The sequence below is a fragment of the Conger conger genome, chromosome 1 (genome assembly GCF_963514075.1).
Source record: "Conger conger chromosome 1, fConCon1.1, whole genome shotgun sequence".
NCBI classification, from domain to species: Eukaryota; Metazoa; Chordata; class Actinopteri; order Anguilliformes; family Congridae; genus Conger; species Conger conger.
In genome coordinates, this window is record NC_083760.1 from 23,031,156 (window position 1) to 23,057,861 (window position 26,706).

Consider the following 26,706-nt stretch of genomic DNA (forward strand, 5'->3'; position numbering starts at 1 on the left):
ACAATATGAGAGCACATATGAATTCACTGACACGCACACACACACACACACACATATACCTTCCACTGTGTAATTCTCCTACTATAGACTCACACACACTCCTTCCATTTTGTAATTCTACCATAAACATACACGCACATATACACACACACACACACACACACAGGCTTAGTGACAGTCTATCCCAAATGACCAGGCTGCTTGCACTAAAGACTGCTGTGCTGAGAGATGTGCCTTTTAATGAGGCATTTGCTGAAATGACAGAATCTGTCAATGTTGCTGCTCCATTAAACCAGAAGAGCAAGAGAACAAGGGAGGATGGGAGCGAGGGATGTTTTTGTTGAAGAGAGGTAAATGGGGGGCGAATGGCATTAAATTCTCATTACCTCCTCAAGGCAACTGACTCAGCTCCTCTGCGAGGGAGAGATAGCACCACAGCCACTGATGCCAGATGTACATAATCCAGAAGCAAGCATTGCAGCATACGTCATCTTTATGACTTTGTGTGCGACTCGTGGTTTTGCGTCTTTCCAGAAAGCTCCGTATCAGCTTTAGTTTAGATGTTACTTTTGCAGATGTTAGCTTGTTTGAGAAGAGTCCAGTTACAGCCTGTGTCTCTCACCGCAGGCCACAAACCACAAGCCACAGACTATTGTGCACAATTTATGTAAATTATAATTTTTTGACCATGAACCATCACTGTGTTGTGTTTGGACCAGACCTTGATTTGAAAACCCTTTAGTCACCCTAAATGGTTTAGGTTTTGGATGATGCTGTGCACTGTACCAAACACAGCTGATCAAATTGCACGGTGGTGACTTAGTGGTCTGCACTCAGCTCTGACCAATGACAATACAGACAGAGCACAGCAAATGTGCCTGTTACTGAGTTATCCCTGCTGCTGTCATTTATTAGACCGGGCTCCCTTCACACACACCTGAGCAGCCGGAGAAGTGTGTGTGGGGGGTTTTATAAAAAACCTGCAGTCACTGAATCGTTAACTCGGAGTTAGAAAGTAACCTGTGGGGAGAAGGTTGTCATAGAAACTCAGCTCATTGGGGTGAAGAAGAAGAAATGTTAAAAAAAGACAGGGAGGGGGCATGTACAGTACCTGCCTCGCTAACTAAAACTATAAATGTTTCTAATTACTGCACTTTGCAGACAGTCAAACAGGGGAGAAAGAGCAGTAGCACTGTGGGGGGAAACTGAGAGGACGTGGGACAGACAGACACAGGGACACAGGTGGACACACAAACTCCAGAGCTGGTCTGAGCTGGCAAGCCCTTCTGGTTTCTAGTTACTGACTAACTAAAGGTTCTACACACAAGAGCCACAAGACCTTCAGCTGCTTCACCGTCAAGAGAAAGAGGGGCACTGGGACATACAGTTCATATTCTTTCTGGAACCATCTGCCTCCAAGCCCCATGGGAGAGGAGCTCCGGGTCTAGGAAAGGACGTCAGCCCCAATGTTTTGGGATCAGCAGAGGAGACTGAGAAGTCTACACTTAATTGTGAAACTAGGGGTCGAAAGCAATCTACTCTTGAGGAGTGACAGGCAGACCAATCAACAGAGACCTTGCAGTCAGGGATTTCAAGGTCATATCAGTTATTTTCTTGAAGGGGATTGTGGAACATGGGCTCAAGTAACACCAGGCCGAAGCTGACTCAGGTGGTTCCATCTCACGGTCCGCTGGAACGACAAAGCAGCCGAGGAGAGCATAGATTCAGTCAGCCCATCTCAAACTGGACCGTAGAGTCGTTGGAGAGCCCCCCAGATGAGCAACAGGGGAGTCTGGGAATGAGGAGGAACACCCAGCTACCCCCTCTGAGACAAGTACCGCTGACCTTCTCCCCGCTCACTGCAGGTATACCTTGGTCATTTCTGCCACACTTCATATACGTTTCATATATGTGTGTCTGTGTGTGTGTGCACGTGTGTGTGTGTGTGTGTGTGTGTGCACGTGTGTGTGTATGTGTCTGTGCCTGTGTGTGTGTGTTTGTAGAAGATGTACATCTCAGATGAGATGAATACCCAAGGCCACCTACAAGAGGAAATGAAAGGTAATGTGTCTATGTGTCTATCGCATGCCATCACTAAAACATTTGTATATGTCTCCATTTTGTATCTAAAACCGTCAGTAAAACAAAGGAAATGTTTGTATCCCTTGAGAAAGATATGAGGTTCAGCAAGATGCCACCTGACAGAAAAGATGAACAGTAAACAGCTCACCTACTGAGGACAAAATATTCACAAAACAGCTCCAGAATCTCAGGGAAAATGAGGGGAAGGGCACATGCAGAAGGAAGCAGATCCACACCCTTCTATAAGACAGAGCAATAAGGCGATTATTGGAAATGACCAAAACGGAGCAAACATTACTGTGAAGCCGTCCAGTCCTTTCTGTGTATGTCTCTCTGTCAGTCTGTCTGTGTGTGGTTGTCCGCAGGCTACATGTCTCACAGTCATGGCTCCAATGTGGGACACAGTATCATTCAGTCCCATCCTCCCCGGAGACCACAGGTCAGTAGCTCATTAGCTGAGGTAACTTCTGCCTGTCCTTGAAGCTTTCATCAGGCAAGCTCTTTTGTATAAATTGTCATTCTGAAAAAAAAAGAAAAGCCTTGAGAAGTACAAGATGACGAGCGCTCCTCTGGGTCCCACGGTTTTGCTGTAGGACACTGTCACGGTGGCCTTTTGTGACCTATCATTCTACTCTTTTCTCAGGCTCTTCAGCCTCTGGCTCCACCTACAATTCTGCTCGAGGAAGCCTCCAAGGTGTTGGTAAAATGTCTCCACCTATTCCTTTTTGGCAACTACTCAGCTATAAAACAGGGACTGGGTTTCAGCAGGGTTAGCTCGGCTAGTTTGTTAATAAGCACTGTGAGGTGCAGGAAAGCGAAGGTTCGTAGCAAGTTCGCGCAACAACGCTCCCTGATGACTTTCAAAAGTACATCGTTGCCCTTGGCGAGAGGTGATTTAGTCTTCAGCTGACTGGTAACACGTTCGTTCAACAAATATTTTGACGAGTTCAAATCCCACCTTGGCAAAAATTGCTCTCGTTACATATACCCTGTCATTATACTATGTTATCGTTCACTCTGCAGCTGTAGCTTTTCTCTTTATTCATTGCTCTTCTTCTAGGGGACAGGACAGAAAAGTGGGGCTGTCCTCCACTCTCTCACCCGCGGCCAGGAGGGGCGCTGTGGCACAGGTGGTCTTCTGCAGGTACAAAACACCAAGCTGGCTTTAACCACACGCAACTCTACAGTGCGGCACAATGTGGCTACCTTTCTCATGGATGAGAATTATCAAACCCTACACATGTAAATGTCCTCAGTGCAACATTGTTATATTGTTCTACTGATGTCAAAGCAACGTCGTGAGAATGTTGTGTTCACTGGGGGATGGCCTCCTTTTCTAGCGAGGCACAGCTATGCTTCTTGCATTTGCGTGGGAGAGACAGCTGGCAAGAGCTGAGCCTAGGCGTAGCTGTCCCGTTGGGTCTGATTACTGCACTGGTGGAGTGGAAAGCGAGTGGGGGGGGCGTAGCCATAACTGGGATCAGTTACAGGGTACAGGGAAAATGGTGCAGTTTTCCCAATATATTCAAAGGTATTCACAAAAAAGTCATCAAGAGACCTGTGTTTTTTCAGGATCGAAAATGAAGCTGTAACAGAGATTTCTGAATGTTGTCCAAAGATTTGAAAATTCCAAGGCGTTCCGAGTATTTTTTCTGTTTAGATTGGCCTCATTCCATGTGGATGCCAGAAACATCGGTCTAATAGTGTTTCTCTACCTGGGTCCTGGGGAATAACTGTGTATGCTGGTTGTCTTAGTCGATCTCTTGATCAATTAAGGTCGTTGAAAATGTGTTCTACCATAATGGACAACTTATTTTAACACAGTTGACGTTTGGCTTGTTGCCACTTGTTGACAGTAAAGTCCATTAACTTTACACAGATGGTTTCAGGTTTTCACACTCTGAGCAAATGGGACCCAACTGATTTATCCTGTCAGTTTGTAATTTAATCAATTGAAAATGGAGCCTCTTTCAGTCGAATCATTGGCCATATAGTACATACAGCACAGTAAATGAAAGCAGAAGTTGGATTGATTGAAGTTCCTGGGATGTGAATATGGGGCATTTATGTGGGGCATTTACAGTCATTTCTCCTTCAAATGATGTAAAATGTCTACTAAAGAACAATTGGTGTCTAATTAAGAACAATTAGCAGATCCTTACAGTGCATGTTATTATGCTTGGAACAAAAAACAGCATACACAGTGGGTCCTGAGAAGCACTGGTCTTGTACATTCCAAGACGGCAAATTATTCTTAAGCTAAAGTGATGTCTCGGTCAATAAAGTACACTCAAGAGTGTGTCTTGAGTTATGATAAGGGGGGGGGGGGGGGGTTTACATGCTACTAGCTTCACAGCCCTCGAAGCCCATGGAGAAATTATTGGCGGTTTTGTATCATGAGTTCTTCAGCCAAGTCCCTCAACATATAAATGTCACTGTATTCTCACATATTCATTCAACCGAAAAGTTATTTCAGTTTAAATTCATACTAATGGTCTCTCAAGAGTCCCTCTAAAATAACTATTAGTTCTTGATCATAACTGATCCAGCTTTGTGAAGATGCAATCATTTTTATTCTCAAGACATTGTGTAATGAGGTGCAGCACAATTAAAAATAGATTATGCTACGCCTTCAGACGGTATTCAGCCCCCCTGAACATTTTCATATTTTTCCATATTAAATTGTCATGCAGTTAAATATTTCCCCCTCATGAACGTACCCATTTATGATGAAAAAACTGTTTTTATTCATCAAAAACAGATCTCTTGGGGACTGAAACAGGTTTGTCTCACGGTTTGCATGTATTTTGCTCCATAGGCTGATTATCACGAAGCAGCACTTTGTTTTCAGGCCAAAGAGCTTAACTTTAGTCTCACCAGACCAATAAACTTCTTCCAGAAGGTCTCAGATTCTGTCACATGGCATCTGGCAAACTCCAGGCATGACTTATCATTGGCCTTTCATCTAGACACATTCCTAAAGAGGCTAAATCTGCCAAGTGCTGAAGAGATTGTTGCTCTCTAGACACTTTCTCCCATTTCAGCCCATGAGCTCTGCAACTCGCTGCTGTAGCTTGTCTGACAGTTGCCCAGCTTTGTAGGATGACTTGATCTTTCTGGTGTCTGGGCTGTGCCATATATTTTATTATTGTATTGGACTTGATGGTGTTCATCGGAAGATGTAAAGCTTTGCCGATAACTTTTTATAGCCTATTTCAGGTTTTTGCCTCCTAACAACGTCATTAAGAAGTTCCACAGGGAGTTCCTTGGTCTCCATGACCATCCGAATGAACCCTTTGAAAACGAGATCTCATCTCAAGGGGCTTATCCTGCTAATAAATAAAAATGTTTTTATTAAATTAATGATCTGCTGTTTCAGTTGTGGGAGCTCACAAAGCTAGTGATCTTTATTTATCATGCAGTTTGAACACAGGTGAACACAACTTCACCCAAAAATGAAATTAAAGTATATTTCCCCTTACCCAGAGTACTATCTATCCATCCAGATATACACATTTCGAGATTTCACTACTTTGTTTAGATGCAGTTCACCCTGATATAATAGACCGCTATGGACTGCCCTTTTTCTGGTAATCAATATACTGACAATTTCCATAAAATAAAAAAACAATCAGCAGCAAGGTCTCTTTCCAAATATAATGCCACGGTTACTGTGAACATCAACAGAGATAAAAAAAAAAATACAGCTTTCCTTCTATTTATTATAACAGAATTTATTTTTATTTTTTATACAAAATATACCTGTTCCATGTTGGTGGCATCATTCCCATCACAACAGCAACAATACTTGTAAAATAAAGTATTTTCAATGTAAAAGTTACTTGCCTACCATGGTAACATACAGTTACAGTCAAGCACATGTCTGAGGAGGATAAAGATTCCTGAAGTGATGTTCTGAAAGTGAAGGGAAATCAAGGTAAATGTCACCTGGGTAGAGAACATTTGTATTGTCTGTCATTTCCAAAATGACTAATTTAATTAAATTGTGAAATAATTTTCAAAACTTACTTTTGTATATTTAGTGTACATCATATGTTACCAATAAGTGTTGCCATAGCATGCAAAGTACCTTGCCATTATTAGTCAAAAACTGTACTTTTGTAATTCCCACAACAGTCATTCCCAACATTGATTTGGTTGTGATGGTAATGACAGGATGTGGTGGAAATGACCACATCTATTATCTCTGCAGTTTTAAAACCCTATTTAAAACCTGAAAATACAAGAAAATCATTGATATTGATTCAGAGCATGGTCAATATCAATGATTTTCTTGTATTTGTCTCTTTATAAGACAATTTGGCATGACATGATATGGTATTGATGAAGGATCGCATTTAGACTGGTGTCTGAGACCCATCCAGCGACAGAGACATGTGGGGCTGGAATGATGTTTGTTCACTCAATGAGTAGTAGACTGTTATTGCTGGTTCGTGTGTTTTGGAAGCCTTCAATGAGTGGTGTATGACATTGACATGTGACATTGATGAATCACAAAATGTCCATTCAGTTTGTTTGTTCTTGGCTTCTCTTTTCTGCATTTTGTTATCTGTGCTGGTGCAACATGGAGCATTCTACGCATCTGAAAAGATCAGGCTAATCTTGTGCTAGTATTTTCTATGTTATCTTTGAATGTTGCACATGACACTGTTAGGTTTGGGGTTGTTGTTTTTTTGTTATGAATGTTTAAAAATGGCAGATAATGTTAACCTGGTTTCAAATAAAATCTTTCCATAAGTCATTAGCACATCTAGACATTACCAAATGCACAATTTCATTCCTGCCACAGACCTTGTCTTTTGCTTAAAGATGAATTCAATTATGATTTATGTAAATGTTTGCATGATAGATACAAAAAATATGTGCTTGCAGTAATCATCCCACAAAAAAAGAAAAGAAGTTTATATAAACAGGCAGATAAATGTTAATATGAGTGGTGATATTCTCTTGTACTTTAAAGTGTTACTAATCATTTTATTTTTACAATGAAATGCACTGCATTTAATTTCCAATGAAATTAGTTGTTTAATGATGTAATAGAAATGACATTTTCCTATGACTTCCAGTGAAAAATGAATGCAGTTAAAGCTCAGCCATTATCAGATACCGTGCAGACAAATTTAGGATCATAATGAGACAAATAGACGGCTGTTTCACTAGATTTCATTTTTTTTAAAGTTGCAGGGCCAATTGTTCCCATTATTGCAGAATCGCCCATAAATAAAATATGGAATTAATTTTAGCTCTAAGGATATATCCATTAGACTGCTTTGCCTACTGGCATATACTGTACAGGAGATGCAGTTTTGTGTAAAGAGGAATTTTCATGAGCCTGTTGTGCCAGACAGCTAGTTAAATCCCTGCATTTTTCAATGTTGTTTAAGGAGCAGCCAGTGTAAAGAGCATTTTTCTACAGCTGATTTTCACATATAAAACAAAGATAAACATAGTCTTCTTTTGCTTATGTTCCTTTTATGTCATATAATTGGTGTGGAAACTGAGGATACCTGACAGCTTCTGTTCTGGGTTCTCTTTGTGTCAAAGACAACAGTCGTAATTATGCCCACCCACAGCTTTAAATAAATCGTTTACTGTGGAATTTATTTGTACCTACATTGCATGCAGTATCAGGTCATATTTAATCCCATCCAGCTAAGTTGCCACTGAACATTTCAGACAGAAATAGAAATAGAACTCATAAACTCACCTGCACGGGCGACATTGGTACAGGCAGTAAGATCAGTCGTCTGGCAGTTGGAGGGCTGCCAGTTCGAGCCCGCCATGGGTGCGTCGAGGTATCCCTGAGCAAGACACCTAACCCCCAATTGCTTCTGATGAGCTGGTTGGTGCCTTGCATGACACACACAGTCACACACCAACAGTGATTGGCTATGAGAAGCATAAATTGTATAGCGCTTTGGTAAAGGCGCTATACAAATGCCAACCATTTACCGGGCTCACGTCTGAACGTGTATCTTTTTTTTCGGTTCAGACTCAGGGACGGTTCCTGGAGGCGCAGGCGGTCCTTGGTCGACAGGCTCACAGCCAGCGCAGGTCGCACCGGCGGCGGGTTCGGGAGATGCAGGAGAAGAGGGAGCGACGGAGGCAGGGCAGGACTGTCTGCACAGGCCATGGTGAGACCGCCCGGTGTCTGGCCACCTGACACCCCGTGTGTCGAAGTGTCCCTGAGCAAGACACCTAACCCCCAATTGCTCCTGATGAGCTGGTTGGTGCCTTGAATGGCAGCCAATTGCCGTTGGGGTGTTGAGTTTGTGTATGAATGGGTGAATGAGAAGCATCAATTGTACGCTATTACAAATTCCAACCATGTCATGAAGGTCCAGTGGGTTGTAGATCACTGAAACTCGCCAGTATTACTGGGATAACAATGCAGGATTGTAATTGTAATAACTGTCTAAAACGAGCCTTGTAAATTGCCAAAGAATTTAACCGGCACTGAATATTTGCAGGTAGTGTGGTCAGACTACAAATTAATTGCTAATAATTGCCGGCAATAATTTATCCTGTCATGCTTGTTGGAAACCCTGCATAATCCTCTTGGTCCTTTGATCAGTTGACAGAGGGGATTATGGGAATGAGATGCAGAGGGTACACCTGGTCAAGAGGCCTGCTGAGAGAGACATTTTCTGGGACGTGTCCAGCCAGGAGGGCATCGACCTCGACAACCTGTCCCACGGGAGCACTGGGCCTCTGGAACAGGACAGGCGGAGGAGCCCTCAGTCAGAATCTCACGGACTACTGAAAGAGGAGCTGGCCTGGGGAGAACCGGAGCAGGGCGATTCCGGGTTATTCCACCAGGAGAGAACCACAAAAACCGGATGGAGAAAAGAAACCCACAGACAGTTGGAGTCAGGCGCACAGGGAGAACAGAAAAGACTTCCCTGGATGCTGGGATGGGAAGGGCTTGAACACTGTGGGCAGAGTCCCAGGGGGGCGTCAGATAACAGAGAAGAAACACCTCCGTGGGATATGGAGTCTGGATGGGCAAGCTCTATCCGACAGGAGGAAAGAAGTGAACCAGTGAGGAACGGGCGCTCCAAATTTGAGGAAGGGTGGGGATTTGGACCCCGGGCAGGAGAAGGGCGGTGGCACAGAGGCCGACTGACCAGGACTAAACTGGAGCTCATTCCGTCCTTCCAAAATCAGCTAGATTTGGATAGCGAGATGTAACAAGGCTAGTATCCTTTCTTAAACTGAAAAAGGACATGTTTAGGCAGCCACATCTTCTTGAGAACACAACCATATGGTAAATGGACTGCATTTATATATATATATATATATATATATATATATATATATATATATATATATATATATATATATACACATTTATATATCCATATAGTTTTAGCAACTGTGAATATTTGCACCGACACGACATAGGGGTAGCTTTTCTGGAATTGGGTGCCCTTTGTCATAAGCAGGTGTGAATGTTCTGGAAGAATATTCTGGACTCTTAATTTACCAAGGAAAATTAAGAGTCGTGTAGACTGTATAATACGTAGCTTAGTATAAACAAACATGAACAAAAACAGGTCCTTCGCTGCAGTTCTGGAATACAGAATACATTCCATGTTTGTTACTCTTTAAAGCCCTGTAAATGGTTAAACTGGTCGTGATGTCAGGAAAACAATTGGTGTTTGAACAGTTTGATGGGAAAAAAAGAACCACCGAACTAATACAGAACATCACTGCTGTGAAGCACACATTTCTTGTCCATGGTCCTGTGCATTTTCTGTCTTTTTTTCCCCAATATGCACTGACGTATTTTATGCAATTATGTATACACCATGCTTTATTTAAGATCTGGGTTCTTAACAGAGCAGGAAGTGCTAATTAACAAGCTTTTGTGTCCAACAATTCTCCCATAAAACAGCACTCAATAGTCCCTCTTGTTTGACAGAAGCGCATCTGATATTTACATGATAAAACCCTTTTCAGGTTCTCCTGGTGAACAGCTCTTCTCCGTTGCCCCATAGAAATACAAATGACCTCATTAAAATAAAGCTCATTATGCAGGCAAATCTCTCAATACTAATAATTATATAAGCACCAGCGCCGTTATCGCGGACAGATTGTCTAGTGTCGTGATAGGGCACCATCTAGTGGTCAAACTGATATTACGCATGTACAAGTGTTGGAACATGACGAATATACGCCTGCATTTTGTTCGTGAGTGTAAATTATTCGAACTATGTAAGCAATAGTAAATTGGACATACATAGTTACTGACATATCATGTCCCCAAAGTGTATTTGTGTTATACACAATGCAGAAAAGAAAACTACTGTGTGATCCTGTATTCGTTTGTTCATTGGTTTCATTTATAACTGAATTATCTCAGCCATCACAATCTTACAGCACTACATGGAACTTAGTGCAGCCGATACAAAAAGAATATGGACATAACACAGAACCGCCAGCACCACCATAGAATTCAATCAGTCTCTGTTTCACCAAAAACCAGACAAGCTCTCATTGGGGGGGTAAAGTAGCCACACTATTGCATAAAAGAAACAAATAATTTATTACCAAATTCATTCCCGTTCACTTCAAATAAAAAGATATCTTGCATGACATTCTGAAAAAAATGAGTCAAGGTAGAAGACGGGTGGTAAAAAGACATGCAAGCTTCCCCACCACCACCACAATTGATCTAGATGCAGGTTTCAATCATTTCCTTCCGCTGTATAGAGAGGGCACCTCCAACCATAGCAACCTGCTCTAGTCAGTTTTGCTATCCCAGAACTCCTGGTAATTATGATGTAGACACTTTTCCAACATACTTGAATCAGCAAAAGAAATAATAATCAAAAGTCAGGATTTGTGTAGGGTCATTCTGTATCGAATTGTATCATATAATTCAAAGGAACAAACAAAAACAATATCCATTTGACAAAATAATGATAATTAAGTAAATCCATCCTCCACGTCCCCCAAAGTCAGTGCAATGCTTCTCTAAAGAAACCAAAAGACCATAGACCACAGTATCTGCTGGTATTTGGTGCATTTCAGCATGAGTGATTCATTTACGTGCAAATCATTGATTGGCTATAGAGTCTCAAGGCCTTCAATGGCTGATTGAAAGGAAACCACAAATACGTGTAGACACTGAGGCCCTCCGGGACAGGAGTTTGACACCCCTGCTGTACACAGACAACATTTTGCTAATTCGACTTGAGAGGTTTCATTCCTGTGGTAATGGCAACATGAATTCTAAGCGTTTGGAAGTAAACCAGGCAAAACCCATCTGACATCTTTCCCATGGGTCTTACTAAGAGGCAGCACCTGGTAAGCATCTGTTCCAAATGGCAACTGGGCTTGTAATCGCAAGGTTGCAGGTTGATTCCCAGGTAGAACACGGCTGTTGTACCCTTGAGTAAGGTACTTAACCTGAATTGCTTCACTATGCATCCAGTTGTATAAACAGATACCATGTTAACAAATATATAAGCTGTATAAGAACATCTGCTAAATGCCCGTAATATAATATAATGTAATCTAGCTAGTGAGGCTGGGGTGAAAGGCAGCCCATTACCAGAGACCCAGGGTTTCAGCAGCAAAGAGACCTCAACTCAATGTGATACAGCACCAGGAACCCCTGTACCTCTTGGATAAAAAAAATTAAACCTTTATATAAAAAATAAAATAAAAAATCCCTTCAACCCATTCCATAAGCATTGAAACAAAGAAAATATCAAACAAATATATTCTTAATCTCGCGCCACACACACACACACACACACACACACATACACAAATACATCACACACCACACACGTCATGGTGTACATGGAGCAGACCCATCATTAAAGGGAACATTTTGGGAAATATACAATTTTTCCGACTTACCCAGAATTGTATGTTCGATTTCATTTTCATTTTTGTGCATTAACTGGCTCAGTTTCCATGTTAGCTTAGCCTAAAGACATGAAGCCTAAAGGAGTCAGTAGCCTCATTCAAAGTGAAGAAATACACCTTAATACAACTCCAAAGCGGTCTTATTTACATGAGGTATCGTGTATTTGAAATGTTATTTTCGGAGACAGTTGGAACTATAACCGCTGAACGCACATGTATCCTTCCATTTTCCTGTGGTTAAGCGGTATTTAGCACATTTAGACATTTCTACAAGGATAGACCAACCGCAGGTATAGCAATCCAATCCGAAAAACAACATCTCTTGTTTACACAATTCTTTTCCCACACGTGTATCTCAAATACACAATACCTTGTGTAAATAAGACAGCTTTGGAGTTGCTGTAAAGGGTAATTCTTCACTTTGAAGGAGGTAGGCTATTGACTCGTATAGGCTTCAAGTCTTTATGCTAAGCTAACACGTTATGCTAACATGGAAACCGAGCCATTGCATGCACAAAAATGAAAATGAAATCGAACATCTCACATAAGTCAGAAAAAAGGTATATTTCCAAAAATGTTGGTGTATTCCTTTAATCCCGGGGACTTTCTGGCATGAGGTCAGCTCCCACCCAACCCCCGGGGGAAAGCCACGGAAGACATGGAAGCAGCACTCATTTCACAAGGAGAGAGGCCCTGAACGGACCCACACACCACGTTGCACACACTACCTCAAACAACTCTCTTTCCATCCATGTGTACAGTGACAGAGTAGCAGCACCGGCAGAAAGATGGCGTCTGATTCTGTCTGTGAAAGAGATGTTGGCTAGTGTCCAGGGCTCCACAGCTGGACCACCTCAAAGGGCAAGGCCTCTTTGGCAGCGCTTGGAGTGACCGTATTTTCAAGAACCAGCGTCTGTGGTGTTACCCCACGTCCCGCTCCCCACACAGGGATGGGCGGGCGTGGCACAGGCGCTGGACACTCTCGGACCGAGTGGCAGCTCTCCGTGTACGAACGGCGAAAGCCGGCCCTCCTCATTCAACACGCACTTGCAGTCGCAGTTGACAGACGCGCACAGTAGATGTGACGTCCCTTAAACCGGGCCCGCTCGACGAAAAGGAGACGGACGGCGAAAGGTTTCGTCTGGACGTCACGGAGAGAGAGAGGGCCCGGCGAGACGTGGGAAAGCGCTGCGCACTTCTCCACCTGCTCCTCGCTCTGGAGGGCGTGGGGGAATCGTGAGGGCGCAGCTGTCGGCCGCGCCTCTCAGGCCTCGGAGAGCTCCAGTGAGACTCGGGTATCTGCTGAGCACTGAGCTGGGCTCCAACGCGGCCAGTCATCGGTCAAACGGCTAGGGCAGGGGATCACCCGTACCGTGCCGAACCGAATTGGTCAGAGAAGTGAGTGGAATGAGTGCGAGCCGGGGGGTGGGGGTTTGGATGCCAAGTGCGGCACAATTGAGTTGAAGCGTTCAGCTGCGAGAATTAGGAGCACAGCGAATGAGATGTGGACAAGGGGGCCGAGTACTCCATCACATCCAGTCGTCTCGCACACACACACACACACACACACACAAAGCAGCATGAGCAAATCAAGTACATCACGACGGTTCCTTCTGGGACTCTCTCCAAACAAAAAGAACAAATACTTCAAAAGCAGCCATGAGTGCATAATCTCTTTTTATTATTTGCCAGGATGAGAATGCATTGGAAATGCAGTGCCTGTCCCTCTCAATTTCCAACTTTGCATTAAATATTCAAAATGGTTTTAAAGTTGTATTTTTCTGCATTCGCTGCAGAAATCCACAGTCTCAACAGAAATTAAAAGGGGGTACCACTGATGGTGCAGAGAAGAAATTAAAAATAGCCTGTTGAACAGAAAAGGGGTGCCATTTCAATCTAAGCGAACGTACCAGGCTTTTGGGGGACCAAATTCTGACAAAAGGGTCTACCAGTAGCCTGGGAAGTGGATACAAACACAGTTACCCGATACCTGACCAGAGACCCACCAATCACCAAGCAATGAAGAGCTCCTTTCTAAAGCTGACCAAAATACTACCTCCAAGAGCTAAAAAAAACAAACAAATCCTATTCAATTCTGTATCCATTGGCGACTGTTGAAATATTTAAAACGGGAAACCAACTTCTTGTTTGCTCTGTGTTTATGGACAGGGAGGGGGCAGTACAGATTGGATTGATTGGAAAATTAGAAGCGGTATTGCCTTATACCGGAATTATCACCTAGTAGTGGCATTTGCAACAAAAAAAAAGACCTCAAAACTCCACACCAAAGGAAGAATCAAAACCGTGACCGAAGCAGGTTAATTTACCCCAGTCGCAGCCGTCAAACACAGTTAAGGACGAGACACACCTGCTCTCGCGCTGGGTGAAGTTTCAGCATTTCATGTACTGGCAGTAGTTGGGGAACGATAAACCATTTGCGTCTGTGACTCAGCGATCCTGCCTCAAATCCAGGACTGAATGTGCCATCGAATATCTATTCTCAATAATTAGGCCCCCGTGTTTAACGCAACCAGCTCCTACAACCTGTAATTCATTGTAAGTCTCCGTACGCTCCACAGATGACAATTCAAAAACTGCATACACAAATCTAAAGCACAGGAGTCCTTTCCCCCCCCCCCATCATGACCTTGTAAACAACCTTTATTTATCGATATTCTCTATACACGGTGAGAGATCATGTGGAGTTGTCAAAAAGCTGCTCGATTTAAGAATAAATATGAAGAAATATATTCACGTACTTCTGAATGACAATAAATCAGTGTTTTAGCGAGGGACACACTGTAATATTTTTCTTCGATAAGAAATAACACTTCATACTTTGTCAAATCAAATGTGCATTAATGATTCAAGATGTGGTTTACCTTTATGAGTAAACAGATAAAACTCACCGGCTGACAAATCACATTCTTTCACAAATAAACTTTCTGAATACTGAATATTATGGACGAATGTCGACAGCCATGGTCGCAGGTCAGCTCGCTGACGCGCAGTGAGTATAATCACAACTAATTGAGATGATTCAGGTACCACAGCGGGATTAACGATAGCTGCTGGAGAGGTGGCTTCATCAGAACTGAATTACAGGCTCTAAGACGTGGTTGCAGAAAACCTAGGGCCCTATGCATAACATATATATAACTCTCTTTTTTGCTTGAAGCACATGTGGAATATTGCATGAGCATGGGTGCACTGAGTGCAGACTACAGACTAAATCTGCAGGATTTAGTCTGTAGGATCCCGAGAGTGCAGGATCCCGAGAGGGACAGAGCACCATTCCGGTATGTTCTCACGACGAAACGAAACGAAACAAAACTCACGTACATCCACACATCCATCCACACACACACACACACACACACACCGCCTGCCCTTCATCCTGGTACACGCATTCAAACCCTCACACACTGCATTTCAACGCACAAGCTAAAAAAAAGGGGGGGGGGGGGGCGATAAAAATAAAACTCCACAAAGAGCAGTTAATATTGTGGGCGTATTTCTCTTCTCTAGGTGTGGTCTAGGTTGGGTGTTCCTCTGTGTGATATTACCGTTTGTGAAGTATAAAAGGGTACTGTAAGAGGGAGCCTGTGGCTTGGTTTCACTGCCGGCCTGGTTAGTAGGTAGTCAGGCTGGCTCTTCGTCCCAGCAGTGCCGGGACGCGGGCCGAACAGTGCCCAGAACGAAGGGCCGCACACCTGCACCACACCAGCCGACAAACGGCCGCCACAAACAAACCACTCCCCCCACATCTGGGTAACAGCTGGGCCCCCCGCACACCAGAGACGCCCGCTCAATTCAATAATCTCTTTCTCTTTTCATATATACTTTAAAGTCTTAATAGTCTTTATTTTTGTTTCATTTCTCTCTTTTTTTTTTCTTTTTTTTTTTTTTAAACTCATTTTATAATTTGTTGCTTGTTGGCTTTTCCTCCCGGTTCAGAAGCCGTTCCATCGGCCTGCGTCCAGGCGGGAGGGAGGAGCTGGGGCAGGAGAGGGAGGCGCTGGGGCAGGAAAGGGAGGCGCTGGGGCAGGAGAGGGAGGAGCGGGGAGAGTGGGGGTGGCTAGCGGAGCCACAGTTTGAGCCGCAGCGCATCCACCCCGTTTAAATAGTATCGGAAGAGCCGCTTGTCCCTCACAAAGCCCAGGTTCTCGTACAGTTTCAGGGCCGACTTGTTGGTGATCTCCGTCTCCAAAACAACCTGCAGAGAGATTGCCCGAAAACTACAGTCAACGAGCATTTATACGTGCGTGCCCAAATATCATTTATACATTCACAAGATTGCCTTGGCCAGTCTATATATAGTGAAGTCCATAAATATTTGGACAGTGATTTTGTTGTTTTCGCTCTGTAATCCAGTAAACAAAGAGAAAAAATTAAACTATCACTATGTCAATAAAGTGCAGACTTTCAGCTTTGAGTGTTTTTACATCCCTATTGGGTGAACCGTGTAGAAATAACAGCCCTCCTCCCCCATAATTTTAGGGGGCCAAAAGTAATTGGACAAATGAACACAAACTGAAATAAATAATTACATTCAATATTGTGATTAAATGATCAAAAGATTAAATGATTCGATATCACTGCTGAGCTCACCAGTATGTTCCTGCTTCTCAACAATATACCAAACATTTTGACAGACCATATTTCTTGGCTATGTCTCTGATGATTGATTTATTCACATTTTGTCAACCTAACTATGGCCTGCTTTACTGGCATTGACACTTTCTTGGTCACTTTTTTTGGTTGAGAGATAACAACAAGCTCCAAATGCAGAGGGCACTCCAAGAATCAACTCTAGACCTTTTGCTCTTTTATGCATGAACTAATGCCAAAGCGCACCTGTACAAGAAACATTTGAGCAGCCAATTGTCCAATTACTGTTGGTCCCCTAAAATTTGGGGGACTATGTATAAAAAGGGCTACAATTACTACACTGTTAACCCACTATGGATGTAAAAAAAATAAAAAAAAATAACTATTTGCTGTAGTACAGAGCCAAAATAACAAAAATTGTGTCACTGTCCAAATATTTTTGGACTGTACTGTACATTCCATAAATTAATCTGTACAAATTGTAGTCCAGTATGCCCAAAGAATTGCCCACTTCTGTTGGCACACATAGATTTCAAAACCTTTGGACAGACAGGTGCACAATCAAGGACAAACCAAGACAAAATATTGAGATCCAAACCGGCCGAGTGGAAACCGACCATTTCCCGTTTGCTTTTCTTTTAGAATTGGACATCTCTGTGGTCTCTTGTCTCTGACCGTCTTTTCCAGGACTCCACAGAGGACAGGTAACAAAAGGCGATAATTATGGGACCTGCCTGCCAAGCCCAAGGGTCTATATGTGGAATCCTGGAAGACTCTGGCCTGGAAAACTCTGTTGTGCGGGGTACAGCTTCTGCATGGTACATGGAGCGCTGCCTTTCTGTCAATGTAATTTAATTTAATTACACCAGATACAGTTTTAAAGTTCAGAGGCAACGTAAAATGCTTCCGGAAAGAAAATCGACAGTAATAACTACTGGATGTTGACAAGACACCAAGTTAGCAGCAAGGCTTGGCAACTTCCATGCGATTGGCAAAAACACATCACATGACCACACAGAAGCAATAATCCACTTTACTGCTTATCAAGATCCAGGAGATATTAGTGTTGATTTTTTTTTCCCGGAAGCATTTCACATTGGCTCCGAAGTTTGTATGTTTACTGCTGTATCGGGTATAATCAAAGAAAAAAAGAGAGAAAAGCAATAAAGCAAATATACTGATCAATGATAGTAATTGTGCTCATAAAATATTATACAAAGGAGTATTTTGTCCTCTGTTGTAGCATTCACTTCATCACATTTTTATTTGAACCAAATGTGTTTTCTGAAATCAGAAAAATAACCGGATGGGTGGTAAGGAAGAGGATTCGGATCTGACTGCAGGAAGCCCCACGTTATGCAACTTGGCACCGAAGCAAAGTTATTCAAACGCAATCATTACGCCCACAGCTTGGCTGCAAATAACACACATCTTGTGGTAATTGCATTTGTCTTTGCCTGCCATTTAGAAATTAATGGATGAACTCATTTTAAAAGTCATCCCCGCTCATGTTCCTATGTGTTAAACCGGTTCCTGCGCAGATTCAAATGGAGGACTCATCAGGGCTGCGTGTCCTGAGGGTAATGGAATATAGCGCAATATACTGTGAAAATGCAGATGGTTGGATGGTTGGAATACAGGGCTCCAGACTGTGACTAAATGGGCGCGTTTTGCTATCATTTTTTTGGGCAGCGTGACCATAACAGGTGTGACTAAAAAAGTTTTCGATTTGCTCTTTCATTTACTAGACTGCAGTTCATTCATTCTCAACGGGATAATGCAAATGTCTAAACCTCACTTCCATGTGTGGTGCAGCCTACCCAGAGGCAGCAGACTACTGCAATAAATAGGGACTGCATGACACAAAATTTATTTCTAATAATAAATTAATGAATGAATCAATTAGTGTGCTAAATTTTTGAACTGAGCAACACTCCTTGTTTGATAACCTATTAGCGTATATCATCAATTAAATCATAATGTATTTATCCATTCAATTTGAAATTAGCTAAAACAAATTAGCTTAAAATTCTTTTTTATTATATATACGATGACTGTTGTCCTTTTGTTTAGAAGAGCCCTTCATGTGTATTTTACTAGTAATGCATTTGATGCTTTAACCAGGGGAAGAACCTATGCACTTGTAAATCGCTTTGGATTAAAAGCGTAAATGTAAATAAAATGTAAAATGTAGATGTAGCTTTTTTTATAGCCGTATTATGGGTTCCATCTATAAAAGGGAAGGGTGGGGGGTGGCCAAAAAGGTAGAGAAAAGTAAACTTAAATTAACTGATTGTTCCACCAGTTGGAGCCCTGCAACACTACATTTTATTTCAGTATATTTTGAGTATATTCCATGACGGTAACGTAGTGAATCTGACACTACTGGCCAAAAGGAGAAGCAGGGCTCTGTAGGAGAACATACCTCATCGCAGTCCCCCTCCACCATGGCATAGATGGCCTTCTTCACCAGATTGGTACCTGAAACACATGGGCACAGCTGAGGGCAAGAAATAGTGCGAACTCCACCGGTGAGGAGGGAGGCAGAGAGTCAGTGAGGAAGGGAGCAGAGAGTCAGTGAGGAAGAGAGCAGAGAGTGGAGGTGAGGAGAGGAGCAGAGTGGTGGTGAGGAGGGGAGCAGAGTGGAGGTGAGGAGGGGAGCAGAGAGTCAGTGAGGAGGGGAGCAGAGAGTCAGTGAGGAGGGGAACAGAGTGGTGGTGAGGGGAGCAGAGTGGTGAGGAGGGGAGGAGCAGAGTGGAGGTGTGGAGGTGAGGAGAGGAGCAGAGTGGAGGTGAGGAGAGGAGCAGAGCAGAGTGGAGGTGAGGAGAGGAGCAGAGCAGAGTGGAGGTTAGGAGAGGAGCAGAGCAGAGTGGAGGTGAGGAGAGGAGCAGAGTGGTGAGGAGGGGAGCAGAATGGTGGTGAGGAGAGGAGCAGAGTGGTGAGGAGGGGAGCAGAGTGGTGGTGAGGAGAGGAGCAGAGTGGTGGTGAGGAGAGGAGCAGAGTGGTGGTGAGGAGAGGAGCAGAGTGGAGGTGTGGAGGGGAGCAGAGTGTCAGTGAGGAGGGGAGCAGAGCAGAGTGGAGGTGAGGAGAGGAGCAGAGTGGAGGTGAGGAGGGGAACAGAGTGGAGGTGAGGAGGGGAACAGAGTGACGGTGAGGAGAGGAGCAGAATGGTGAGGAGGGGAGCAGAATGGTGAGGAGGGGAGCAGAGCGGAGGTGTGGAGGGGAGCAGAGTGGAGGTGAGGAGAGGAGCAGAGTGGTGAGGAGGGGAGCAGAGTGGAGGTGAGGAGGGGAGCAGAGTGGAGGTGAGATCGGGAGCAGAGTGGAGGTGAGATCGGGAGCAGAGTGGAGGTGAGGAGAGGAGCAGAGTGGAGGTGAGATCGGGAGCAGATGAGCAGTAGCAGCGAGCATGCTCACCGATGCCTTTCCTCCGGTATTTGGAGTCCACAGCGAGCATGGCAATGTAGCCCCGGCGGAACATCTTCTTGTGCATGTCCAGCTTGCACACAATGGCACCCACACACTCCTGCTGCACCATGGCCTGCACACAACACACCGGTGAGGAGCAGAAGCCTGCACGTCGTGCTCCGGGTCACACCGCAGCCCGCCCTCAACCCCAGGCTACGCTAACGTAGCGCTCTCTAAATCCGTTTAACCGGACACTATCGACCAGGCCCAAACTGCTCTGCGCGATGACAGTCAGGAGTATTTACAGAAGGCCGTACAGTGGAGGAGTGGACTAACCGCGTGGAACAACTACAGAGAGGGTGAAATGGGCGAGCGACAACATTTAAGAGGCGCGAACGACCTGTCGGAAAGCACCGTGAATTTAACTGGATTCCGTCCGTGTAAGAAGAGCCCGGGGGGCCAGAAATGGCCGCCGCAGGTGACGGACAGGCGGCACACGTGACCGGTCACGCAGGGCTGCTATTAGCGACCGCGGCGGTGTCCTGAGCTGCCACGCGCCGGGCCCTCGCACCGTCCGGCAGACCCGCGGAGGCTCTAACTCACTGGAACCCGATTATATATAGATGCCATTGCAGGGGCAGCGTTCTGGACGTAACACGACACCTCGCTAGCAACCTTGGGCTTGCGTGCCTGTGTCAAAGCACGGAGCGAGCCCGGAGCGTTTCAGGCACAGAGCAGATTACTGACTTATTATTGTGGAGGATGACAGATCGCGAGAAGCGCTCAAAACATTTACTACACTGACATGCATAGCTACAGGCCAAGGGGGGTTTGTATTGATTTTTGTGGATATGGAAGAAACAACGATGCATCATGTTGCTCTTGTCAGATATATCTATAATCAGTCAGAGGACAGTCTTACGGTAGACTGATCTTCAGTTCAATGCATTTCTTCCCCCTGGTTGTCTTTATTCGTTGAGAGAGGTGTAAGTGGATTTATGAAAAAAATGTCAACACAGGAAAATGTTTTGCACCTATTTGCATACGCACAATAGTACAACGTTTTGCTTTAGTTTAATATTTCCACATTTGAGGCGCAGTGTTCATTATTCACAAGCCATATCTTCATATGAATTTTAAAAGAATATTCATGAGTCCGTTCTGTTACAAAAGGTTTGAAGCAAATGAATTCACGCGCTCTCCAAACCTAAACAGGCGACGGTTCAAATTCTACAAAGGGGAAATTAAACATTCTGCTTCTCTTCCAGCTGATACACCACATAAAAGGAGTGAAACTTTAAAGGAAACTTGAGAAAAAATCTGAATACTGAGCAGAGTAGATTAGCAGTTAAAACTGGAGTGAACCTGTCCCAGTTCAGGAAGGAATCCAAGACTACAAGACACTGGGTGTAGTCAATTACAAATTTCTTTGATTTTGGCTTGCTACCTTAAAGAACAATACACCAAAAATACAAATAACTGAACACAATAAAAATACAAATAATTCAAGCCATTTAGTTCCCTCAGAACTGAACCCTGAAGTTGGGTAGGCCTTTATGTGAGTAATACATATCACAAACGAAGAACAAGTGTAACATGTGCTGGCAAAGATTTCTTAGAGTTAACTTGTACAACCAACTTTTCTACAACCAACCATGGGCTGTCAATACCAAGATGAATTAAGAAATTAGCCTTTCCTTGCATGTGTGTACATTTGTAGGAAAATATGTGAGCCTAAAATACCATTAATTTTCACAGTTTCACAAACACAGAGTTTGCAAATTCAGACTAGGCCTGGAGCCAGACTTCTAATGTGGAAGGGGAACGGTTTTCTGGGGTTTTGAGTGTGTGTGTGTATGTGTGTGTGTGTGTGTGTGTGTGTGTGTGTGTAACTGTATGTGTAACCGTGGTCAAGGTAGTCTCCCTTTACGAAAGCGCAGCCACATGAGTCTCAAGTCATCTGGTGTTGTGTGGGCACTGAGGTGCTATCTTGAACCGAATATCGCGGAGGGAAAAAATAAATGCACGCCGTCATATCACCTTACAATAGTATGCCAACCACAAGAGCTGTGGCATTCCAAAGTCCTTCAACGGCCGAGCCACAGCCCCGGTGTGGCACTCCCACCCCAGCCAGTGATCATGGAAACCCAGCAGCAACTGGAAGCTGTCTGCATATCCCCAACAGCGGCTGTCGCAGGACACCTTTTTCCAGAAACCCTCTCACATTAATGCAAACTCCTGCAGATACACTCGGCGACGCTCAGGAGGAAAAACCTGTTTCTGACGCCCCGGGCGGTGACAGCCTCCCTCAAATGACTGCGGAGTCTGCACCTGCATTCACACAGAGCTGCTGTGGCTTCTCGCGCTCAGCCACATCACCCATGTCCTACTGCATTTCTTTTTAAAATACAAGAGCTGGAATGTGGTGATATTAGACCAACAACCAAACTTACCAATTAAATCAAAAGGACTTCATTTATCCTCTATTATTTTCCGAAGAAGTAAGATGCCCTAAACACAAAACTTAGTAATACTCAGTTGCGTCCAACCAACATTACAAAACCATCTCATCCAGAGAGGGTATTCCTACTTGAATTGAATCAGTTACAAGCATATACAACACATTGAGCAATGACAGGGGACAACAACGACATTAATAGTTACAGAATAAAGTCACAGTGAAGTGATTTCTAATGTATTTGCTATAAACCACACCTTAGAGTACCCCACCTAGCCACCCATCTGGAGGGCTGGCAGGACTACATATCAGTACAGCAAGCAATATATTTAGTCAATTTATGCCACTGACAGCCCCTTATCAACCAACAGAACTGCATACGTACCAGAAAGCACAGCTGAGGCCAATTGTGAATGAAGTACCTATAGGTGTAAATGGAGTAAGGTTCCGACAAGTCCTTAGTGATCAGCCTCATGATGTCCGGCATCTGTAATTCAGACTCGTATCTCACATACTGGATTGGCCCGTCTTCCTCGTCAACTCCGTCAACTCCGTCGGGCTTGCTATTGAGATCTAGCCTCGCCATTTCCGACACCGGTGTCTGCAGGACAGCGGCAGTATCAAGAGCCGCTACCAACTCTACTCCAGCCCGCTGCATTTCGGGGCCTATCCCACCCTCCGCCGCCTCTCCGTCAGGAGGGTCATCCAGGGAGGGCTGCGGTTCAGTCCTGCTATGGCCGCCGTCCCTGCTCAGCTCCTCTCCGGCAAGCTGACCTAATGTTGCCTCGGTTCTGGCCATGGTCAGCATGCTGTTGATACTGTTGTTGTTAGAATGCGAATGGTTCTTCTGTACACGCAGACTGTGTTCCTGTTGGTAATCGCCACAATTTCTGTCGTTTAAGTTGTTGTTCTCGGCAGCCCCAACCGGGGCCTCACTTGCGCTGTCACAGTGCTCTACCGGTCCTCTCTGGCTGTCAGGCGGTCTGTGAGCCGGATGGTGGAGGTGGCTGTGCGTACGGCTATGATGGCTGAAAAGGAGGCCGTCCTCCGCCGAGCTGATTAAGCCGTTGAGTTGCTGTTGTGTCGGTGTGTGGAAATTTAGAGCTGCCGGGTGAGAGTACAGATGATTCTGGCTTGTTTTGCTCGTCCCCTTACCCTCACTTACTTGTGGTTGCTGTCCTGTCCCGGGGACCAATGTATCTCCTCTCCCGCAGCCTCGTTCTTCCCCCTCCCCGGGTACAGCGCAGACACCCCCGGGGAAGAGAATAATTTCAGCCGGGGATGCAGGCAACGCGCTAGGCCCAGGCGGCACTTCAGCCATTGCACTTCATTCAGGGAAAATTTGGACGAAAAATAATCAAGACAGGTATATCCCAGTAGCAAGTTGCGTCTGAGCGTAGTTCCAGTGCATCAGCGGTAATGTAAAATTTACCAGAGATTTTCCAGTCTACTATCTCGTGTCTCCTCTAGTAGTTGCCCGACTCAGTCCCCTCGGCTTCCCTGCTCCCCGCTGCCGGAAAGTGAGGCGACCGCCAGCGAAGGGAGAGGGGGGACACTTTACGACACTCAAGGGAGCGACGATTTTCGGAGCAAATGACAGGCGCTTCAGCAAAGAGTATTCATTTATGATTTGTCCTTAACGATTTAATAATGACTGAATGACATAACTACTAATTCACTGTTTTCGAAATTCACTTTTAATCGAGTAAGTTCTTACCATTAATACTAACTCATGTCGGGGAATATAACCGCTATTCATTTGTTCAAATAGTTAACAGAACATTGACTTCATGAATATATTTGGAAATATGTGGTTCTGTACATAGTAATATATGATTACTAACATTCAAATAAATGGTTCAATTCCCACACGCACACAAAAAAAATCGCGTTTAAGATCCATTTGATTATATTCTTATTATACACGTTAAGATCAAGATCCCTAAAAATCTTTCATACCTAAGTGCACATCGTGTTTTTTGGTCCAAAAGAGCACGTTACATTTCTTTAAATAGTGGTTAACATTGCTGTAATGTCGTATAAGCAATTTGGATGTTAAATGAATATAATGTTTGTGCCAGTACTAGGTTAAGCTATTAACTCTTGGGGGGTTTAGCAGCATGGAAGTAAGACATTCATTTAGCCTATGTTTGGCACAGAGTAGTAATTTCAAGTGGAAAAGTGAATTATTGTGCTATTCATAGACTGGTTACTGGTAGATTAGTTGATTAATACAAAGGAAACGAATCTACAACCGACATAAAAACACATTACGTTAACACACCCATATTAGGTATTTTACAGGGTGTGTTGTGCATGCAAGGGGAACAGGAATTAAGGTTCTACAAGATTAAATTTATCTAGGGACAGTTCACAACACTTGCCACTAGAGAGAGACATAGTCAAAGTAACAGGAGCGCTAAAGCTGAAATTTTCGACGATGATGCGCGCGGTTGGGTCTGAATTTTCAACTGAAACATTATGCAGAATAAATAGATAGGGTTGGCATAACGTTTTATCTGAAATACTTCTGTATTCATAGCCGAAATTAGAATTTTCCGAGCTTAGTGGCTAAGGTGCTTGACTGGGACCTGGAAGGTTGGTGGTTCAAGCCACAATAAAATCTGCACAGCTGTTGGGCCCTTGAGAAAGGCCCTTAACCCCACATTACTCCAGGGGGAATTGGTCCCTCCTTAGTCTAATCAGCTGTAAGTCACTTCAGATAAGAGTGTCAGCTAAATAACTGCAATGTAACGTATATTGCATTCTGTTAGACGTATTATTTATACTGTATCTTAAGTGTTTCCATCCAGAACAAATTGCTGTTTATATTCAGGCTAAATATTTATTGTAAACATTTCAAAAGGTAAGATGATTCACCACTAGTGACTGACATCACTGAGGTGAAGACTTCCTGAAGCTTAAAGGAATCTTTTTAATAAGTTATAAGGTTGAATTATAAAAAAGTATTCATTCATTATCCTAACCCGCTTATCCTGAATAGGGTCGCAGGGGGGCTGGAGCCTATCCCAGCATACATTGGGCGAAAGGCAGGAATACACCCTGGACAGGTTGCCAGTCCAACTCAGGGCACACACACCATTCACTCACACACTCATACCTAGAGGCAATTTAGACTCTCCAATCAGCCTAACCTGCATATCTTTGGACTGTGGGAGGAAACCCACACGAACACAGGGAGAACATGCAAACTCCACACAGAGAGGCCCCAGCCGACGGGGATTCGAACCCAGGACCTCCTTGCTGTGAGGCAGCAGTGCTACCCACTGCACCATCTGTGCTGCCTCAAAATAAGTATAATGAGTGCATAGTAAAGTGCTCACTGAGTGTATAATTAATATGTTCCTTTTTTGCTTTTAAAGTGTACTCATCTGTACCCAAAGAGAACATTGCTGTACATGCAGGGTACATTTGGAAAATCTGAAGAACACAATGTACCCTCCACTGTCACTTTACTTCCGAGAGTGCAGCTGCAGCCAGTCTATAAACTCCCGGGCTCCCTACTCTCCCCAGCTATTGCCAGTCAATGCTTTCCATACAGCTCCAGGTGCTCTGTTCCCTATTAACCTCCACTACTCCCGAGGCCCCAAATGCCAGACAGCACTGCACTGCCATGTTCCTCCACTTCCTTCCCACTCACCTCACCTGTGACAAGGCCCATTCTCAAACAGTTGTCATCTCATCGACTATGGGCATTCTATAAGTCAGTATAAGGTACGGCACCCTATCATTCAGTGCCACAAGCTATTACTGCCACAACTGCTCTCTAGCTATTCCAATCATTAATATAACTGACTAATTTAGTTACCATGGTTACCAATCTTTAACCAAGCTGACTAATTTGGTTACCATTCAAATCAATTAGAAGATAAACAGCTAAAACTGACCATTACACTATTATTAATAATACCATTTACACACTATATAGCTGCAACTCTGAAGTTGAGATTATACATGCCAAGTTCAGAGAAAACTCAGAGAAAAAATGGCCTTTGCAGGGCACCATGAGTAAACCTTTAAAATTAGTTGATATATTTATTTTTATAGTTGGAAAATAAATAGAAAATATATTTTATATTAAATATAAGGTGTGCTTTTGCAGGCCAACTCAAATATTGAAATATCGCTCTACAATGATAATGCAGAGTTGTCTACAGTACTATTCTAATAATTTATGAGTAATACCAATTCCAAAGTAAATGTAATAACACTTATAAGGCAATTTC

The 26,706-nt window shown here is 43.8% G+C and overlaps 2 protein-coding genes across 3 annotated transcripts; one reads left to right on the top strand and one right to left on the bottom strand.

Annotated features, from left to right (window-relative positions):
* Positions 1-1,633: 1,633 nt before the first annotated feature.
* On the top strand, positions 1,634-9,294 carry LOC133122084 (uncharacterized). Its single transcript, XM_061231820.1, has 6 exons — positions 1,634-1,865; positions 2,448-2,521; positions 2,726-2,782; positions 3,143-3,226; positions 8,096-8,237; positions 8,678-9,294. The coding sequence occupies exons 1-6, from the start codon at positions 1,634-1,636 to the stop codon at positions 9,292-9,294; spliced, it is 1,206 nt and encodes a 401-aa protein (XP_061087804.1).
* A 1,338-nt stretch (positions 9,295-10,632) lies between these two features.
* Positions 10,633-24,030, bottom strand: naa30 (N-alpha-acetyltransferase 30, NatC catalytic subunit). 2 transcript variants are annotated; one of them, XM_061248785.1, is made up of 5 exons: positions 23,892-24,030; positions 22,845-23,784; positions 20,011-20,134; positions 19,022-19,077; positions 10,633-16,201 (listed from the first exon to the last, which is right to left on the bottom strand). In XM_061248785.1, the coding sequence occupies exons 2-5, from the start codon at positions 23,778-23,780 to the stop codon at positions 16,064-16,066; spliced, it is 1,254 nt and encodes a 417-aa protein (XP_061104769.1). In that variant the 5' UTR covers positions 23,781-23,784; positions 23,892-24,030; the 3' UTR covers positions 10,633-16,063. The 2 variants fall into 2 exon arrangements, with proteins under 2 accessions (XP_061104769.1, XP_061104760.1); XM_061248776.1 differs by having other exon boundaries at positions 22,845-24,012.
* Positions 24,031-26,706: the final 2,676 nt, after the last annotated feature.